Raw genomic sequence first — 22632 nt, forward strand, 5'->3', positions numbered from 1 at the left:
CGTCCTTGGTAGCTTTGTCTGCTCTACGTGTTTGGTTAAGTTACACAAAGGATGGGCATTGTGTCGTGTTTCGTACTGTTACACACCCACTGGTGGAGTCAGCTGGCTTGCTACCCTGTCTAAGATTATGTTTGTACTCGTGCTGTCAGCAGAGGGTCATCATTTTCGGTAATACAGAGCCAACTGGAGCATATGTGGGCTGATGTTTGTGGTTTCTGGTCTATGCAAAACAGTCTGTTGATGAAAACACCTTTCAACTCTCTGTTGAAATATAATTTTTAAATTGTCCAAAATTTATATCATTTTAAATCACTGAGATTGTATTCCAACCTGACAGAGAATATTGATACTATGGTTTTGAAACAATGTACTCGTAGCCTATTCAGAGTAGAATTGAATAGGGTTTCCCATTTTTTCCCCATAAGACAAGAATAATGGATTTCGCTGACAGAACGGCTCAACCGTTCTGATCACTCGAACGCATTCATTATCCACCTTAACGGTATGTAGCACGATGCAGAAACACACCGCAAAGGGATGAAATTAATAACTGTTTGCAGACACCATAAGCTCCTGTTGCAACGGTACGCTTTATTAATTTGCGTCGACTATTACGAGACAGATTTCTATACGGTATCGCGACAATCGCTTCTCTTTTTACCAAGGATTATCGCAGTGCATACATTGTCTAACAGTTTCGATGAAATATGCACGGTATCCATCTGCTAGATTTTATGTTCAAACGAGGAAAGATAGTGGTTTAATTTATGAAAGAGATTACCGTATGAAGTTATTAATGAACAGTTACTTGAACTTTTGGAAATATTTTTTGTTGCAGATGTTAACATGGTGGCCGAACCGAAACCACATCAGACTGGACGTAAGCGTCAGAATGTTACCAAGACTGGCAACGACTGGTGAGTCAATTATTTTAATTGCTTTTAATATTATTTATGGTTGAATACAATGATGGCTGCAGTGTATAAATATAAGTTTTCGAAGAAGAAAGATAGTCTTGGAGAGTTTAAATAGAATGCAAGATAAAATAGTATCTTTCTTTTTTTTTTTTAATAATTTATTATAATTATTCGTATATTAGAAAAATTCTTCGTTGATATAATGTTCTGTTTGATTGTTTGAACACACAGTGGTCCAGTTTCACTTATCACATTGTTTGTAGTACTATACTACTTCTCTGATTACCCATTGAATTTATACTACTTCTCTGGCAAGGTGTCTGATTTTTTAGTATACCTATACTACTTGTTAGGATACCTATCTTACTTATATTACTATTTCGAATACGTATTAGTACCTATATAATTGGTTTGAGTGTTTAGTGTTTCTCTACTGATCGTCTGACTACACGTCTGACTTTCTGTTGACCTATACTACTTGCTCGCAGCATAGGGCTTATATACACTACTTGTCAGACTACCTACGGTCTCTATACTACTTACCTCATTACATAGAGCTTGTATACTATTTATTTTACCCCTGTAGTACTTGTTAACTTATCTACATGCTTTATACTACTTATTATAATACCTATGTTTCTTATACCACTTATCTGCCTATCTATGGTCGTTATTCTATTTATCTCGTTACCTATGATCCCCATATTATTTTTCTAACTTTATCACCTTCCTATAGTACCTTCCTTATTTATCTGTCGTTTTAAAATTTCTCTTCTTCTTGGAATCTATATTATTACCTAAAATACGGTGGCATTATCCAGAATTTTTAGAATTAAATTAGAAATTAAAATGTTTCCCTTCCACATATTTATAAGAACGATCATAGTTAACGATATGGATAACGGTAAAATATGGCCGGATCGATGAGCAAAGTAGAGAACGATGTAAATTGAGGGTGGCGAGAAGCAACCACCGGTAGATCTGCGGAAATTCTGTCGGAAAATTGGTGTAGAGAGCATCGATTGTGTCGGTCGGAGCGATGAAAAATGACGTTCGTTCTGAAGGTGCGTCGGCGAAATCTCTAATGTGGCGCAGGACTTGGCAATCGGCCCGAGCCCAACGGATCAAATCTTAGACGAAGAAAAGTTCGTCGCAGGTCGCGCATAAATCTTCCACGTAGACGCGAGAGATCGCGTTTTATTCGAAGGGCTGCCCGGTTGATCCTGTCTAGGTTGTTGGTTCGTACAAGGATCGGGGCCTTAAAACGACGCCAAACAAATGCTAAACTCGATCTAACTGGCTACGCTCTGTCGAGCTTTCTTGCCATGGAGACGTGCTGAAAACGTGTTTTACGCGACGTACGTGACCGTGAAATTTCCAACGTACCGTTCTTCGCCCGAGGCAACACCTTCGCTGAAGATGAAACAGGGATAATCGCTAGTTAAGCCATCTTGCATGCGATTATTTTGAGTTTGCATCGATTTAACTTTTGTTATATAATTAAAAATAAATGATTCCTGAAATTGCGGGGCTGGAGGTGTATATTCGTGAAAAAAATTAGAAATAGAAAATTTCTATGAAGTAGAGATTAGAAATTTTTATTTTCGTAAAATGGAATTCCTTACAAAATTAGAAATAGAAATATTAGAAGTTTTTATTTTTGAAAATCAGAGTACTTCGTAAAATTCTAAATTTGTTTAAAATTAAAAAGAAGAAATTTCAATGAAATAGAGTTCGTGGAAATTTTTATCATATTATGAAGCAATTATTTTAACAACGCTGAGGTACTTTCTTTTCGAGAAGGAGACTAGAAATTCTAGGTTTTATATTTCTTGTTTGCGACGCGTTAAGGGCGTTGATCAATAGAATGTTTTATCACAGAGGTAGATTTATGGCTAACAGGGCGAACTAATTTGGAATGAAAGACAGAGTGTAATATTATGTAGCTGGAAAAATTTACTCACAGATGCTAGCTTTTCAAAAGTAATCTCATTGATTTTATTCTTGAATAACGCGTCTTGTCAATGGAATTCGTTAATTAAAAGCTCTTACCTGAAAATTTATATCTAAACCAATGTTTTCTCCAGTTGCAACCGAAAAAGCTGGTTTATCCAACCAAACAAAATATCGAACTTTTCTATATATTTTTTTTACTGCGATGTAAAAGCTTCGATCAATTCGAGCATCAGTTTCACTGCAAACAGCATCCCTTTAAAATTCTTCATCATTTTTTCACTACATAGTAAACCTTTTCGATAAAAATCTCTGCCCTTTTTGACGATACCTATCGGGTTGAAAATTTTTGGAAATAGAATTGAATTTTTTTAAGATTAAAACATGCAAAAGATAACTTCACTTTGCCGTTTGCAAATCTGTAAATGAAATTGTTGATTGCGAGGATTGATCAATAACTCAAAGTTTTATTTTTCAATTCAAAATTTTCACCGGTTATCTTTCATTCTAAAATCATCTTCTACGTGTATTTCCTCTCGAAAACTTGCAACATGCGGTTGGTTAAATGTTAAACGCATTGTTTTGAGAGAAGACAGAATTCCGGGGGTTTCTGTAGGGAAAGCAGAAGAGACAGTGTCGTATCGCGTCATCTGGTTTCACGATCTGCCGCTGGAAGAAAACATGGCGAAACAACTCGGCCAACTGTTAAAGTCCGTTGGCAAACTGGTCGGAAGCAACGATTGTTTGAATGTATACAGGTGTTTCGGTGGTTGCGAGAAACGCGACCCTGTATCTCTGTCCTCTGTGTGTTTGTCGCGATGGCCAGTGCTAATATAAAGCGGCAGTAAAGCGCGATTGTTAAAATTTAACGATCCACCGTTTTTCGTTGAAATATTTGTCAGGCGGGAAAATGAATTTTCCAGCGGGTCCTGGTGGCATTTAAAATTTCCTGTCGCTGAAACCCTCGCGCGACAGAATGCGTGCATTTTCGGTCGATGGTGAATTCCCATTGTTATTTTAGTTATTTTTTGTTTTTTTCTTCCCTTATTTTTTCCCTGGAAAATTAAAGGGACTCTGATCGTGTTTCGGCGATGGGAAAGTTTGAAAAATTGTATAAAGAAACGGTTGGAAAATTAAAAAAGAAAAAACCTTCTGTAGCTTACAACAGTTGGATACATGTTCATTTTTCTGTGCTTCTGACATAGGTGGAATTTGTTTATTGGAAATTAATTTAAAAATAATATTTCTCTGCTAATTTTTAAAATATTTATGCTAATAAGTTACTCTATTAATTTTGCAGTGGCTCTACTCTACTTCTATTTCTTTTATTATTTTTATTTTTATTTGTACCTATATTTATATATTAGCTTTTAAAATTTACAATGCTTTTTTTATTTTACGTAATACTGAAATAAATTCATTAAATGAATACACGAAATGTCAGTGCGAAAGGAACATGTTATTCAATTTTTTTTTTTTAATTTTCATGAGATTTCTGTTTTTTGAATAATCGTCGTAAGCCGGGATATTGCAAACATCATAAGGTATCTTTATGCATCAACAATTTCGATATAAAACGGAGAGATATGTAATATACCGGTAATAGGGTTTCAGAGAATTCCAGTTATAAAACGTGATATTCGAGCGTACGTATTCGTGTAATATTAAAATCTGGTATATGGAAAAATACGTTAAAAACGAGGAAGGGATTGGTTGCTGCATGAGCCAGAAAATTATTGACTTTTTTTGGAAAATTTTCAATTACCGAACCGTACCAATTCTCCGACCATCCGCGATTATATGTAAATGATGAATATAATAGTCAGTTTGAATAGGCAACCTAATGAATTGCGGCATTAATTAATTCTCTCATAATTAATACAGTTTTGATGCACGTATGCTTGTGATTCCTGGTACTATTCATCAAAATTCATGTTCAAAGATTAATTATTACATAATATATCAAAATTGAAAAAAGGAAAATATGGAATGGTTGAAAGTGAACCAGTTGCGAATAGAAATTATAATCAAAAAAAATATTGTTAATAGTGATTTGTTCTAAAAAGCGTATAAAACGCTTTCGCGAAATCCTAGTTGAATCGCAACCAGTTTGAAATTGATGTTGAATTGTTTAAAAAAATTCGTGTTCCACGCTGTTAAACTTCAACAAATTCCTAGTGGAAAATTTTTTGAACCAATTCAAAACTATTCGTTTTTGCATCGTCACGAAAAGTAGAAATCATGTGTTTTTTCAAATTTTTATCACTGTTACTGCAAATTCAGGAAAATTTTATTAAAATATTTATTTTCTTTTACTAATTATTATTTTTTCTCTTTACATTTCTTTCACGTGTATTTCGTGAGATCGTTATCCGTATCTGTTTTTATAAAAGTTAATATTCATGGTTTTACACGCGAAAGGGAATGTTCCTGTTGTATTATGCAAGGGTAACCGAATGAAAATGATTTTCGTGAACCGGCCAAGAATTTTAAACGAACAGAGCGTACTGTTAATGCGAGAATAAGTAATTAGCCACGTACAAACTTAACTAGACTTTTAACAAGTTCGTTTTAATCTTATTCCTCGGTAGCGAGTTTTCCCGAGGATATCTTTTTTATTTCTTTCTCTGGCAATTGGCGAGCATCTGAAACGGGAAAATAATGAAAACGTTAAAGGTATAGGATGAAAATAAATAATTTTTTTCAAAGTATTTTTAAATGAAGAAATTAATATAATTTTCAAAAGTTCTTAACTGATGGGTTTGAAGAAACCTTTCATTATTCTTTTTGAAGTTGAAAATAAAAATGAAGGAATCTGTACAAAAGCATCAGAAATAATAAGAGCATCCTAGGACGAAATGAAGCGAAGGATTGACCCATTTCGAACTTCATTACAGCCCTTAAGAAGGAGGATCCTTTCAGAGACGTTTATCGACAATCCATCAATCTCAGACATAAGTAATGCTAACGCTGCAAATTTTACTATCAGGATCGTTCTCGAATTATCCTCGAGCGAACCACATTATCTCCTCGAAATCAATGAACGAAAATAGGGGTGTCGAAGGAAAAGAAGAAAAGGGCATCGGGTAAGAATCTTTTCTAGATATCGTCATACTTGACGAACGATTTCTTTCAACGTGAACCGGCAGCCAACACGCGCATTTACCTCGAAACTCTTTCGAAATCCGGCCATTGTTCGGCGTGGAAACTATTATAGTCACTTTACCGACGCTTCTTCGGTCCGTCATTTCCTACTGGATGACGGAAAATTACGTCGCGAAGAGATCATGAAAAAAGAAAAAAGAAATAAAAAAAGAAGAAGAAGAAGAAGTGGCAAACGTTCAGTCTCAATGGACACGCGAAAATCGTCGCGAAACTGTTTCTGCCCTGTTGGATAACGATGGAAGAAAGATGGTAGAAAGAGAAAAGTAGAGAAACGGAAGTGAAAGCCGTGGAATAGACTTCGTTCGCGAAAAGGGCTATCGACGTTTTCCCACGACACTATCTGTTGCAGACATCTCACGGATAATGCATCAGCCGACGCGAAATATGTTTTCCACCTTTGTCTATCGCTCTCTTTCTCTTTATCTTCGTGTTGCTCGATTGTCACCGTCGCTTTTCAACGCCTACACGTTTTCACGTACCCTCTTAGACAGTATCTGGCTAGGATTTTCCCTAGGTGACAAAATTATTTTTATAAAAATTGTTAGAAATGTTATTCAGTTTTGGATCATTGGATTCTTTTCAATTTTTATTTAATAAGAAAGGAGTTCTTCAATTCCCTAAATATATTATTTGTTTCATCTAAAAAATTTCCGAAACATTATTTATTTTCATATTATTAAAAAAGAAAGGGTTAAATTCTTAGGTCTTTCTAATCTTAATTCTATTATCCCTTGGATGGCGTACCATGGAGAGAACCACAATCTTGATGTAACTTTGTGTTTCATATTATTTTCATTTCCTGCTCCTTTAAAAATCATTCAAGGTTTAATCATAATTTGATATTTTCATTGACGAAGAAAATTGAATTCAACTCTACACTAAATTTCCCTCACGCTCTTTCAGCGTCGTGCAACAGAGTTCACAGATTAAAGACTCTTAATCCTCATCCTGATCCATTTTCCTCTTTGTACACCAGCCACACAGAGGTCTTAAATCAATTTCGACAACGTCTCGGTGCGCAACATGTCTCTGTGAGTCAGCGACAAACGTGACGCAAACACCCTGTTTTGTTGCGCGAATAAATATAAGTCAAAGACACGAGGAAGTGCATAGAGAGGAAACAGGAAAGGCGAACACGTGCGATATCTGGAAGACGTCGCTTAATATCGTCGCAAATTTCCTCCCGTTATTCCGCTGTCGAGCTTTAATGTAGCCGTCAATCCTTTCCTCTCTAACGTCTATTTTTTTCCCCTCTCGTAGAATTCTCTGTTTTTCTTTCAACGTAGAAATCGAGGTCGATAGAGATCGATTCTTTGTACTATTTTACTCGTGGCTCGGAGAAGATGCAAATGATCTTAGGCAACAGAACGACGACTCTGGACGTATTTGCATATTAAGCTATATTTTAATACACGTGCGTGTCCGCCGTAACAGCGGGACATTTAAAAATTATACTTGCAAACAGGTCCGCGTAATTAACGTCACCGGCACGCACCATTATCCAACGTTTCTAACGGCTACCGTGTCGTTCAAAATTTGTCGCTTAAGGAAGTGACACGGTGGAGGAAGAGGAAGTGGTACGAGAACGGAATTCTAATTCGCGAATGATAAATCGAGCGGTAAAGGTTCGCGCCACGTATCGTGATAGATGTACCGATGCATTTTTCTACCATCGAACGACGAATTTTGATTCACCAGAAAATCGAACGTATTTCCATCGTATCGTTAGAAAAAGTTTCACCTGAATAGCTTGAATAATTTTCTTTTTATTTTTAAACAGATGAAATTATATTAATTTAATTTGATGGTATTTTAAACCATCAAAGGTGTTCGATAATTTGCATTATTAATATATGCGAAATTCGACGATCAATCGAAATTAATACCGAATTTAATTCTCCCATTTAACGAACATTCGGAAGACAATGGTGACATTCGGCTCGCGTGCACAGAACGTCGAATCACCGGTTGAGTGACGAATGAAGACTACTTCCGGCAGAATCGACAAGCCTGTTGCAATCGTTCCATTCGCGGGATAATATTTCATAGCAAAGTGGTAATACTTGTCGATCAGATGAACACGAATTCTGATGAAATAATTCGATATGGGAAATAATTCGACTAAGTAGGAAAATGTTTCGACTACTTAAAATTGTTACTTCCTCGGTAAGCGTCTAATTAGGAAAGGAACGATTACATGCAGCGCAGTTAATGATCGTCGCGGAAGATTCCTCGGGTCATTAATTCCTTAAATAGTCAATATTACGTTGTTGTATCTGATTGTACGAAGCGGAAAAGAATCCAGTTGGCCTCGAAATTCGCATCTAACATTTCTGACCTGGAATGACCTAAAGCGGCGAAGCACATTAATATAGCTAATGGTGTTTCGGAACTTAGTTTCCTCTCGTGGGACAAAACTCGCTTAATTGGTCCACTTTCCTCTGAGCACGAATTGAAGCGGTAACCACGTTTGTTGCTAATTCATGTCAGTCCCATTTAGCACATAACACTGCTATTGCTATTTACAAAACACACGAACGCGTCTTATATTCAAAGTTACATCGTTCAAATTTACAATGTAAATTTTTATATTCTATTAACTTTGAAATTTTTCAGTAAATATTCAATTTAAACGATACCTTTTTATGCACTTGACGACAGAAATTCAGAAATAAATTTCGCTAATAAATAATATATTATATGGGTTAAATTCTGATAACTTGGTTTCTTATTCAGAAATTTTTATTCAGCATAAAAACTACTATCAGAAACCATCGTCAAATTAAGGCGCCCAAGTTATCGAAATTGTGCCATTATATAGGGATAACGTTCTGTATTTAATTTTATCTGTAATTTTTGAATCACTGCTTTTTATCTCAATTTTTATCGTCAAGTGTATGCGATGTCAGGGAACAAAGGGGGTTGTGCTTTTGGAGGAGCCTGTACCGGTGGCAGAGGGCCTCGCAACCCTTAACGGCAAACATAAATATTAATAAGCAAGCGGTGAAATTCACGCTTATCGTGGCACCGTGAAGATTTACATGAGATAACACGACTTTCCTTTTGGTGTACGGTCGTTCGTGTTGCTCGTGCACGTGTATCCAGTAGAAAACATGTCGGACATTTACATACGACGGCTAGGATAAGGGAGTCACGGAGATCGTTTTGCAGCCGCAACTTTTATCGCGGCTGATATCTCGCCACCCTCTATTGCATTCTTTTTAGAATAAATAACGAGAGCCAGGGATGATGAAGCAACAGTCGTTACGTATCGTTCTTTGTGCGACACCGGCGTGTGAAACGCTTTGAAGAATTATTCTCGCATGTTTCCACGTCTGACCCGTCGGAAATAATTTATTATGTCAAAGTTGAAAAAAAAAAATGGAAGAAAAAATAAGAAGCTTGTCAAGTTGGTCAGTCGCTCGAGAAAACAGTTGAAAATTTAATAATAAAGTAAAAAAGTAAAATGTATTGCGGTGATATATGAAAATTATTTTCAAATTAACTTAAATATATTATTTTGCTTTATGAAGATATCTATTTATGAAGTGTATCAAATTTTTCATCAACTGACAATTGTGGAATGATATTTGACAACGTTAATTACAATTAGCGTTAAACGAGACTGGAAAGGGGGTGAGGGTATTAAATTTATCGGAATATTAACTCTACAGATGTCACTAATCAATGTTGTTTAACGCATAGTGGGGGGCTGCCGAGTTATGCAGCGGTTTGTGGCAAGCCAAACGTTATCGAGCAACGCATTCAGATACGAATAGCGCAGAAGGAACACGCGCTCGTAATCACCAACATTAACGTTGCGTTCGGTAATGCACAATACAGCTTCATTAATAATGCAGCATTTTCAGATAAATTACAGGCTTTGCATTTCCCGACAGCTTCAAGTGTTTGGTATCTAAATCAATAGCGGTATTTAACAACACGTGGACAAACCGCGGTGATTAATATTACAATGTCTTCTTATTTTGGATCAGAAACATTAACCAAAGGTGCATGTACGTAGTTATGAATGTCAGACTTTAATCTTTAAATTGATATATAATTTATGGTATTTGGAAATAATTTTATGTCATGAAATTGTATTAGTTATTAAATTCATTTACTCTGTTTCATCGCCAACCATTTTGTACTAAGAACATTAACGAAATGTGCATGCATACGGTTATTTTTCTCAAAGTTTATACCTTATTTTGATGCAGCATAAGTGCTATTTAACGGTACTTTTATGTCATGAAATTAATTTTCTATGCATCAGTGTGACGTATTAAAGTCCATTTCTTTAACGTCTATCGTTCGCTATGTTTGGCAACCAACAATTTTGTCTTAAGAACATATGTACAGTAATTTCCATCAAATTTTAAACTTTAAATTGATGTACCATAAGTGCCCTTTATCCAACAGTTTAACACTTTAATAACTCCCACGGAATGTCTTTTAATCGCACCGTCGATGCAGCCACATTTATCTTCCCTCGTTGAAATTCAAGTGCAAACATTGTACAGTAATTGTAAAGAAAAACAAGTCAGTTTCAGAGTTGCTTTGATCGCTAACTCCTTGAAGGGGTAGTTTAGTTCACACCCTGGACGTGCATAGTTTCCTGAATTAACTCGTCAAGCATTAGACGGTCGATAATTGGTCGTGGGAAGGGTGGTGGTTCATTCATCAGGGTTAATTTCAAGTGTACTCTAACCGACGGCTATACAAACGAAGATTGTTCGTTCGTTCATCGTGCGTTCGATAAGCTTCGTCTAGTAACGTGTGCTCCTCCACCCTCTGTGGTCCCGGTACACAGGCCGCACAAGCACAAACAACGTCTCTCCCCGAACGGTGGTGAAACGCCGATGAGTATATTTGCAGATCAGTCGAGCGAGTTCTACCAACATTTCAGCATCGTTAGCATTCAATTACGCGATTATCGAGGGTCTTTGGGCCATTTGTGCACCCTCCACCTCTGTTTCTTTGATCGCTGCCACGTTCCTTTCCGCGATACTTCCAGCGAGATCGAAATAATAGCGCGGTGAAAATGGTTCTTACTCTGTTCGAGGGTAAACGAGGGTTGCCGAAGAAAATTTCTGATTTCACCTCTTTGCGAGGTTCGATCTACTTTTTGTGTAGAAGAGAATTTCTTTTGACGCGAAATACTTGATTCCTTTTCAGACGAGGAAACGTACTAAAGTGTTTCTCTTTAATTTTAATGGAATTTTGTATTTGACAAGGGAAAATTAATTTTCATTTAACTGTTATGCTTAATTTTCGTTATTTCGTAAACTACATTTTCTAATAAATTCTTTTTTTAAGGAAAATGATTTTGCCTCTTCGTTGGAATTTGAAAGGAATTTGACATTTTAGAATAGGAAAATTTGAAGTAATATTAATATTATACCGCTTATGTTAAGTAGTAAGTGTAAAGTTTGAATTGCAAAGTAAAATTCTACTCGTATCTCGATGATAGTTAGGGAAAAAAAGGGAATTTTGCGAGCAGGAGCGAGGAAAACCCTCGGAAAATTACGATCTTCTCGAGATCGCGGTGAATAATTTTGATAAAACGTATTCTGCGTAATTGATCGTTAAAACGGTATGCATGTACGTCCAAATAAATTGCATTGCTATCGCTCAATCTTCAATTAAGGGAAGTTAGCCATGCCCAAATATATCACGTCGCGATAAGTCTTGCTTCTTTAGTCAATCTCCGGATTGTCTTGCATAGATTTGCATTTAAAACGGTATTCTTTCCTGTTACGATTACCGCCAACAACCACCCATTCAATATGCAATCCTCCATCAAACCTGTTGAAATATGTACCAAATAATAAAAAAAAAGAAATAATTATTTAAAAATAATGTACCTATATTAAAAAAAAAATTTTGGATTTTCATATCTGTGAAATTTTTCTTTGAATATTTAATAGCTAAAAAAATCTGAAGACTTGGAATTAAGCAATTTTACCTGTTATCATTTTTGTCACCACTGATTATACTCGCGTTTAGATATGAAAAACATTATGATAGCCCAGCTTCTTGTTACCATGTTAAAATAAAGCTCGACGTACGAAGGGAATCACGATAAGCGGTTGTACACAGGCTCGTGTTAAAATTGGTTAAAGTGAGAGTGGAAGCGTAATCCTATTTTGTTGAGTAGTATCCCCTTTTCACGTGGCCAGCTTTACGGGACGAAAAGATGAACGAGTGGGATTACTAAATTATTCCACTCCACTTTATCAACGCATAACACTACGTTTTGAGTTGTAATTGTTTTCAGTGAAAAGAAGAGTAGGATCTTCGTTTTTCCCGCAAGAAATCTCATTAACGTTTCATTGCATGATAAAAATCTCTGCTTAAAATAAACTCTCGCAGATCCACGTTTTTTAACCACAGAAATTACCTTTCTTTCCTCCCTTTAGAATAAAAAGAAATGATAATGACGATGATAGCGTTGTTACTCTTGTAATTAATTTATTATTCGACTCATTTTATAGTAGATTTTTGCAAAGCTTTTGAAGTAGGAATAATTAAATTCGACAGGGGTGGAGATGTTTGAAATCTGATTGAGAGAAGATGTCAGTATAGCAGTGTTTCGTTTTAATAGCAGGAAGCAGTCCGTTTGTTCCCTTGCGATGGTCAATATTGGCCGTCACGCGTTAGTTCCTCTAAATTCGCGTAGAATGTACCCACGGGATTCCGATATGGAAACACCAGATTGACGAGCACTCTACAATAATTGTGGTGGCTACCTGCACACGTACGTTGAAGAGGTGAAAACTTGTCAGAGAATTATAGGCTCATAACGAAGTACCTCTGATGCATTTACAATGCATCACGTTGAAATTCATCGATCAAATGATTTGTCGATAGTAAATCTAGGTTACAGGTGTTAACGTTTCGATCTAAAGGATCATTTCAGATCATTTATAATTACTCCAAGTTTGAATTAGAATTGCTAAAATAGGTTGAAAAGTAATTGGAGGAAAATTGCAGTTCGTCAAATCTAAAATATAGAAGAATATTTGAATAATTAATACATAACTCTTGAAATCTTAATTAGAAATTAGAGATTATTCTTGGAGTAAAATGACCCTCTCTGTAGTAATGTAATTTGAATGGTAAATAATTCGTTTAATTTTGGATTAATTACTTTTTAAGAAGCTTCATTTCCTCCTGCATGTTCTTTTCTGGTCTTTGAAATTACGTTATAAGGATCTTCCCTTACATTGGAATCATTCCGCAGGCGTGACTTTCCAGATGAGTCGACCTAGCAGAGAAAGGAATTCTTTTCAAGATCGTCTTGAAGAATTTCAATAAAAGCCCTGTGAAGGTGATAGTTCAGCATCCAATACATTTTAATATCACTCGTTCGGAAAGTCAGATCGTCTGACCAGGTATGATTCCCTGTCTGATCTACAATTCTTGGCTGCCTCAAAAAGATCCTGTCTTTTCAAAATCCAACATCTGCCCTTGAAATATTTCCTTCAAAGATTTTTCTTTACTCAATAATGTTCGTACAAATGAATCTTATCAAATTTTTTATAAGTAATTAGACAGGATTTCTCATTAAAATTTCAAGAATTCAAAATTTTGCTAGACATAAAGAATTCAATTGATTGTTAACTCTTGTATACCAAGTCATTTCCCTGGAGAATTCCAGGATTAATTGAGGAAACGCAATCTCCTTGAAACCAGGGAGATCTAATCGCAGAAACAACTATACACGAGGAATCCAGAAACTTCAGAAGCCCGGTAGCTATTACTCTTTTCAGAAACTTTTTAATCAAATCAGTCCTCCATGAAGTTTCCACCGCTTTGTTTATTATTTAAGCCCCCGGAGAGTTCCGAAAATGTCGAGAATTTTAGAAAAATTAAAGCCTGGAAAGTTTCTTGTGGCAAACAGTGATTCTCAAGGATAGGGACAAATGAAAAGTCACTTTCAACTCGTTACATTGATAAATTAAATCAAACACAAATTTTATTATACAAATTAAACGCTATTACATTTTTAATCATCTCTTAAAAATGTTACATTTGACTTGGTATTCTTCAACTTAGATCACAAAGAAGATATTTCTAAAATTAACTGAACAGTTTCAAAGTTATGCAAAAACTGTGCTATACATATTTTCATAAGCAGTCTGCTTATAAATTATCAGTCGATTCTGTAGGACACTATTTACTCGAAAGAATTTTTGCTGTTCCTCGAAGAATCCTTAAATCCTTGGATGTAATATATCAAGTTCAGGAACGTTTTAAAATTCTCCACGTCGTAGCTTGTCGAATCTTACGTACAGTTACGGGATGACAGGGTTACCCTAAAAAGGATTGTATCAGGATGACCGAGGGAAAAACGTTGACCTCCCGAGGATCTGTCTCCTCGGTTGAACCACCGAACAGACCGATGGGTGTTGCTCTTTCTTTTTTTTTTTTTTTTTTCTCGTTTCCTACTATGGCTCATCCGTATCCGAGGCCATTGCACATAGGTAGGACGTATACAACGAAATGGAGTCAGCAGGGAATGACGATGGCTGGATTAGCCTAGAGGCACGTGCTGTGGACACCATTCTCCACTTCGCTTGAGTGCTCGAAAATCACGTTCACGCTGAACTCAGCCAGAAAACAGACTCCGACGATTCACGCATTCTGATTCAGCTTATCCTATGGCCTCCAACCGATCTGCGTTCCTACGAACATCAACCTGAATTCCTTGGTTACCGGCTGTATTAACATCGCGCCGGCTGGAACCGTTTTATGTGCCACTGGAACACGTGAGGGTATTTTCAATTCCACTTTCAATCTTGAGAATTTAATGCCCAGTTGCAATAGCGGGCTGTTACTAAGGTTACGAATGATTCTTTCGAAGATAGCGAGAAATATAAGAAGAGAGGAATTGAAATGCAATCAGAAATAACAATATCGTTAAGGTGGCTTGTTTTTCAAGAATAAGAAAACGCAGTCAAAGATGGGAAAGATCTTGAAGTGAAAAGGTAAAAAGAGGAGTCGGATTTCTTCGTTGTTATCGAGTTAGATTTTCCTTCAGTTTTTTTGTTTTTGTTCTACACTTTCTGAGCTCTGCTTTGCTTTTACTGCTGCAACTCCTTTGTTCATTTCATAGTAATATTGAGATAATGAGACGAGTTTTCCAGTAAAATTCATACGCCGTTTCCCGGTGGACGAGAATTACGCTCGACGGAGATAAAAGTTTAAGGTATTACAAAGCGTGGATATTTTACACACTGTAATAGAATCACGAATGAGATCGTCGCGTGTTGTTGCACCGCGTTAAATATGAATCGTTTCGATTATCTGAATGGGAAGTTTTCAATAAACATAAATTGCATTCCCTTGCTGAATGATTTTGTAAAATTGCTTCTCACGGGAGACTGTGTAAATAATGATGTAAAAAGAAACACTTTGGTGCATGCATATGGCTATTTTGATATTTGGTGCAAGAATATAATTTATTTAAAATTAACAAGAAACCATTTTGTATCAGGAAAGGTGCACCTACATGATTATTTTTATTAAACTTTAAACTTTAAATTGACATATCACAAGTGCCATTTTACGATACTTTTATGTCATGAAATTACGTCAGACTTTCCATGTATCAAAATTGAGAATTTGGTAAGCAACAATCTAATATTTGCGTTCGAACAAATTTTTCAAGCAAGATTTTTCAAGAACCAACTTCAGCTGTTGATTATCTAACAAATCACGTATAAGGATTTCTAGAAACCAACGTCGTCGGTACACGTTGAACCGTATTCGAGAGTTTCCCTCGCTTCGTATTTTATTTCCACCTCTTACCAACCTTTTCTCTCTTTCTCCCTCTGATACAGGCTCTTTTCTTGTTTCTTCCATGACCACTGGAACTCTCACTGTTTTCCTTTTTCCATCGAGGTTCTTCTTTTCTACGTTGGCTGCATTTCCCGCGACCCTTTTGACCATTCACCGATAATGTTACGATAACGAGTCAATGGTAGCTGCAGGAAACCGTGGCCGTCTCCTTCCTACGTGAGAAATCAAAGATTCCCCCTTTTGTGTGGTTTAACAGAGAGCGCACACGAGGTCTTCGAACCCTTTAAAATCCGATTTGCCAGCTTTAGAATTGTAAAATATAGCGAACCTGGTACAGTGATTCGAGAAATTACCACTGGTTTACATTCGGGGTCAATAAAATTATTTAAAAATCATAAAATAGTAAAATGTAACAGTACACATTTCGGTGACAGAAAATTGGCACGCTTTGTAAATTATGGAAAAATGAATACAGGTATTTCAATTTTTATTCTATGCCAAAAAAATACAAAATTAATATAAATAGATCGCTATAAAAATATATTATAAATATAATAAAATGTTTATATTAATAATCTATTGGTTTCATTTTGAAACAGAATAAATTTAATTGCCAATTTGTTTAATCATTTTTTAAATAACTTATGACGTGTTGAATAATAATACAGCGAGCGCAAAAGGGATGCATTTGTTTGGAATGTATAATTAACAAAAACAGGCTTAGAACTAAGTGGGTCAACATCAGTCTGCTTTTAGTAAACAGTCTGCCGAGTCGACGAGTGTCGTCGGTTTACTTTCTGTTTACTCAAAGCCAGTTCAATGCCGGCGTTCGTTCGGTTCGGACGTAAAGTCGTAGTCGTCCGTGTGTTTCTATGAGTGTAATAAATTATGTGATAGTTAATTAATTCCTTGCTTTATGACATACCCAATCGTAATAATGATACACTTCTTAGTGCAGTTGAATTTTTTATTCTCTTTTAATTATAATTTGCTTAATTTTAGTGATTATTCAAATGTGAACTATGTATAATATTTTAACATGTTTAATTGTTTTTTAATTGCAATAATGTTTAATAAGGCAAGGAATAAAATGATTAAATTCAGTGAAATTAGTGATTACTGGTGCGTACATGTGAACAGCAGTCCAGTTACAAGGTATGAAACTTAATTATTATCATTATTATTTTTCTTTTGATAATTAGGTCGTTACGATAGTAATTGGAATTTAATTTTAAGCCTTGTTTTATTTTCATTTTCTAAATTTTTCAATTATTTCTTGAAATATATGGAAGTCTTTTATTCTGAAATTTAACAATTGAGAAAAAGAATTTTTTTATGAAATAGTCGTTGATTAAATTTGTCATATCTAAGAGTTGTTGAAAATATTACAAGGCAACGAAGTTACGTCCGGATTTAATTAACCCTGCTACTTCAGCACGTATTAACGAATTTAGAGAGCACTTAATCGTTATTAAATTTCCTGTCACGTCTTGTTCAGTAGAAACAGTGTATATGTCGATACTATCGGTTATTCTGATCTCGGATGCTTCAGCATCAGCATCACTGATATTGGACTATATATAAGTAATAGCCCCGGCAATTGTTAATACCTTATTATCACGTTGTAACGTTAATTACTATGTCTAGCCAAGAGTTCGTATCTTCAAGTTAATTCTCAATTTATCTTGAGAATGTTATTAAAAATACACGTAGTATTTTATTTAAGTAAATATTTTAATTTATTTATCATGAAGCATTGGCAGTGACACAAAAGAAAATATTTTTAATTAAATATAACACCTCTGAAGTGGTATCTACTTTTACATATGCTCTCATGAGTTTTCATGGGTTTCGGGGCACGAAATAAATTAAGCGATTTCGAATGAAATATAAAACCGTTTACGCGTTGTTTAAAGGGAATTAAAAGTACTCGAGTTCGTTCATTAATTAACGTAACGTAAATGAAGCACAGATGAACTGGAGTCGGTGACAGAGCGAATCCGTAAATGAATATGTAAAACCAATGCATTTAAATCGACACGATATGAACGATTTGAATAAATAATATATTTTAAAGTGAATTAAAATTATTTTACTGAATGAAGATGGTGTTAATTATTTAACACGATCAAGTCAAAGGGATGAACGTAACTCGTGTAATTAGCTTCTTTGATTTTTAATTTAATTATCTGTTCTTTACTCAATAATTTTGTAACTTTTTATTTAATTTTCTCGTGCAAACTGTTTTATCAAACAATCGCAGAGGGATTATATTTTTTTCGTTAAAAAATGTACAAAATAAAAGACAATACTTCACATAACAATGAACACGCCAAAACAATCGGCTCGCCATAATTACACCGTTATTTTTCGATACCTGTTCGATTTTTCTCATACCCTTTCAATGGATTCGTTTCCAATTTTCGATTTGACATTCATACATGTATTTTCAACGTTTCAATCTTTATAATAAATTATATATACATTTCTCATGTAATTTCTATTTACTCCGTAAATACGATGGGATTTTCTGTGAAATTGAAAATATTTAAAATGAAATTTCAGTATCGTGTAAACAATTCTGTTTTCTATTTACTTATTAAAATAAAATATATAGAACGCGTATAATTTGGAATCAATTCGATACAAGTTAAACATATATAGTTTCAAAAATTACAAATAATATTTATTGTCGAATCGATGTTTTGTTTTTTATCCAAATACAGTATTAAATCATATAGAATTAAAAACATTGAAAATCAGTTTCCACCAATTTAAAAACACGATTCAGTTATTAATATATAATAAAACGCAAATGAATGCATGCAGATTAAACGTAGCAGTGGTATATGAATTAAGAATGGTTCCCGGAAATTATACAGAATGTTTAATTTCGAATCAGAGCCTTTTATTGCAGTAAAAATTTGTCTGTAATTACAATTCTCAAAAATTACAAACTATAAAAGTTTAATAAATGACAGGCTGATTTAATTATTATAATAAAAGCTACATTAATAATCAAGAATTCTGATTAGAAATACTTGGAGAAAATGTTTCAATTCAAATGAACGCATTTCATTGAAGTAAAAATTTTTCTCAAATAAATCACACACGTTATTTCTATCATCTCTTTGTTTTTTTTTCTTCTCTCTCTGTCGTGAAAACGCGGTCAAATATAACGAACAATACGAGTATTTTATATTTCCCGGTTCTCGAGCACCATAAATTGCCCGGGATGCATATTTTTTGCTGAAAGTGTGAATATGAAATGGTCGTATAAAAATATATATACTGGGCATTTGTTTAAAAATGTGAATTCAGTGTTTCGTCGTGCGGTTCACGAAAAACGTTTTTATTCCATGCAGATCACTTTTTTTCCCTTCCTCTCTGTTTTCCGCGATCGATCAGGTCTCCTTTACATCGGCATTTTTGCGTGAATTTTATCAGGTAATAGCCGAATAAAGTTCGGATCTTTTTAGCAAACCCTGTATTTGGAATTATACGCTCGAATAGTCGTCAGTCGATTTCTCTATTCGTGTCCAATCGGTGTACGAGATCGAACTGTCGTAGTTACGCTTTCGGCCAGAGAATAATATTCAGACATTCTGGGTCATGAATGCACGATCATTATCCCTTTTTTCCACCTACTCTTTCGATTCGATCGATATTCACTTGTACCCTCGACAAAGGTGATGAAAATTGAAGGGAAAAAGTAAAATGTGCGTAGAGAGTATTTCAACAACAGGCTTTAGAAAGGAATCATCACATTTAGGGTACATTTAAAATATGATTTTACATAAATAAAATTTAAAAAATTTCGAATTCTGTACCTCCCTGAAACTCTGAGATATCGAGTTCCAAAAATCATAATTTCTTAAAAATTCTAGAATTCCCATAATTTTGAAATCGTAGATTTTTATATTCTAGGATTCTGAAAAATTTGGGGCATCTTTGAATAAATTAAGTTTTTCTTCCATCACTAACTGTCATTTCTGTCGACACTGTCCCCTATAGAAAATGTTTAATTATTCATATCTGAATTTATCGAGTAACTCGATGTAATAATGGAATGACTGTATGTAGCATTACTGACCTACTTTCGTCTAAATCAGATCCTTTCGACCTATAGTTATTTATAGGTGGTCTTGTCGACCCAGAATTATTAGTATTGATTCTTAAAGTTTAATAACATGTGTATTTTAAAATTGATTTCCATTTTAGTTAAGTGGAATATTAGTTTTCATATAATGATTGAAATGTCAATGTTATTCCGAAGCTCTTGAATGCCACTTTAGTTAATTTGATACTTGTCTTCGTTCATGATGAAAGTCTTACAAAATGTTTCTTTCCGTTTCACATTAATATACAGAGGCAAAGAATTACGTGGAGCATTGGCGAGCTTTGCAGGCGAAGCAAAGCAATCAAAGTAATTGGCAATTTTCTACGGAGTTCGATCCTTTCGTCGGCATTTCATGGTCAACGTCCTTCGTTTTCTCTCTTTCAGCCGCAGAAATCGTGTATTTAAACGGAAACTAATGGACCGTTTATTGACCGAAACACTTTTCGTTTGGTCGATCGTTGCACAAATTCGATTAGCTTCCTTCTACTCTTGATTATCAGCAATTTCCTTCCTGTATGTTTCAATTGATTCGATAAATAACGAACAGTACACAAGCGAACGTTTACCAATAACTTAACCGAATCAAAGACTATAAATTATTTCTTGTAATTCTTAGGACCCTTACAAAGTTACAAATTTTACAGAATGAAAAATTTCCAAATTTCTAAATTTAAAATTACAAATTTATTAAAGGTATTGCAAGTGTAACATTTTTCATTTTATTATTAATTTTGTAGAATTTTTATTGTTCTAAAGTTGACAGTCGATTTTTCTTCATTTAATTAAACTCTCTGTGTCATTGCTTTTTTTTATTAGACTCGTATATTAAAACGTCGATGCAAGTAACGCTTCGACACCTAAAATGTATCAGCCTCTCAAGTTATTTACAACGAGCAGAGTAATTGGCAATTTTCTCTTTACATCGTTGTCTCAAAGAACACTTTCCACTGATAAACGAATAATAGGCCACTTAACAGCTAACTTATCACTCTTTATACGATAGAAATAATGATCAATTTTGATGTAAATTTCCTTTAAATATTCTTGACGATTTTTTCAACATTCTCAAGCATTCTTTTTTGATCCATTAGTATTTTTAATTAAAAAATTATTGGTTAATTGAAATATTGATAAAAACATTTTTTGAAATCATTTTTGATAAATCTGAAGCTTTAAATATACCATAACCATTTTACAATATTTTTAATTCATCAAATCTTATCAGACTTTATACTACGCAGATATCATCATCCTAAAATAGTATAAACAGTTTCAAATGTTACAAATTTCCGAAGCAATCGAATAATTTTTATTATTTATCCAAGTCTTTTATCCTACAAGAATGCTCGATATTCGGTTTAAACGACAGAAATGAAAGTATTGGAAATTTGATTACAAATAGCACAGATAATGTCTCTTTGGAATCGTTAGTTTTTCTCTACGTTCCAGCTTGTGAACCATTTTCTTTCACACCTTTATATCACTTCTATGTGTATACAGGATTGTGTAATTCACAGTAATCCCTGTGTAATGTCCGATAACCTTAAGTATCGCTAAAGCGTTTTTGCAGCAGGAATAAAAACGTGAAAGCTTAAGGTGTGGTAAATAACGATGGCAATTATGCAGGGACAGGTAAAGATTCAGGTGTTTCCTATTTTCACGTTTGAAATGATTCGATGCAAAGAGAATGCATTTAAAGCACCAAATTTCAACGTCGGAAAGAAGTCTTTAGATTTGTCACACAACAGAGGTCTTAGTCACGATTCGATCACCTTTGAAACGTCGTTTGCTACGGTGGAAACGTGATTGGCACTTGAACACTATCGTACTTTAGTCGATTCAATGGAACACTAAACAGTGATTGAAGTGTGACTTAGCTGCGATTGAATCGGTAGTGTGAATTGAAGTTTAAAGTGGTGTAGGAAAGATCCAAAATCATTGGAGATTTAATGCTTTTGTTACACTATTTATTATATATAAATCGGTATCTTTTTATGTAAGGAAGACACTCGGGTCTTTATTAAAATTTTAGTAATTTTCTTGTGATATTACGATTTTTATTTGAAGCTTTTTTTCCTTAGTTAATTGAAAAATTGTATTATTAATAAACTTGAATCTGTATTTCTTTTAATGAACAAAGCAGTCAAAATTTTATTAGACATTTTACTAGAAAATTTAGTACTTCCCATATAACACAACTAATCAAGATTTGATTAAATTGTTAAAATAAATAATGAAAATTGCTTTTCTTCTGTAATCGAATCGTGTTTCGGTATTGCTTTATTTTATTGACACTGCAGCCATGATTTTTGAAAGCGTAGAAATATTACGTATTTTTCGCCCTGAGATTTATTTTGTCCTTGTCGTGTATGAAATGTCACAGAAATATCGATTTCGATGCATCTCGTGTATCGAGTTGTGTTTGAATCGGTAGAAACATTTGTTTCGAACATTGTTGAAAAAAGAAATATATGTAACATGTTCGAATGAAATGTAATACTGACAATATGTATTTTTTCGAACAGAATTTTGTCCATTTTCATTTGATACGGTTATTTAATAGATGATCAATTTTAATTTGTGGTTCCTCAAATAATTGTTGTTTATTTTTTCTGATTGCAGGGACTACTACTATGACAGGTGAGTGCAAATTCCATGCTGATATACAAT

At 34.5% G+C, this 22632-nt stretch overlaps 1 protein-coding gene across 5 annotated transcripts in view; it reads left to right on the top strand.

The window, feature by feature from the left end:
• Positions 1–22632, top strand: part of LOC114871237 — a 290378-nt gene that overhangs the window by 244319 nt on the left and 23427 nt on the right. For 4 of the 5 annotated variants that reach the window (XM_029176905.2, XM_029176904.2, XM_046287444.1 and 1 more), the window contains 2 exons: positions 839–917; positions 22585–22602. In XM_029176905.2, the coding sequence (XP_029032738.1) occupies positions 839–917; positions 22585–22602 (97 nt within the window). Of the gene's footprint in view, positions 1–838; positions 918–16687; positions 16998–22584; positions 22603–22632 lie in introns of those variants that run through there. The other variant, XM_029176907.2, reaches the window with a different exon arrangement.

The sequence above is a fragment of the Osmia bicornis genome, chromosome 10 (assembly GCF_907164935.1).
Source record: "Osmia bicornis bicornis chromosome 10, iOsmBic2.1, whole genome shotgun sequence".
Taxonomy (NCBI): domain Eukaryota; kingdom Metazoa; phylum Arthropoda; class Insecta; order Hymenoptera; family Megachilidae; genus Osmia; species Osmia bicornis.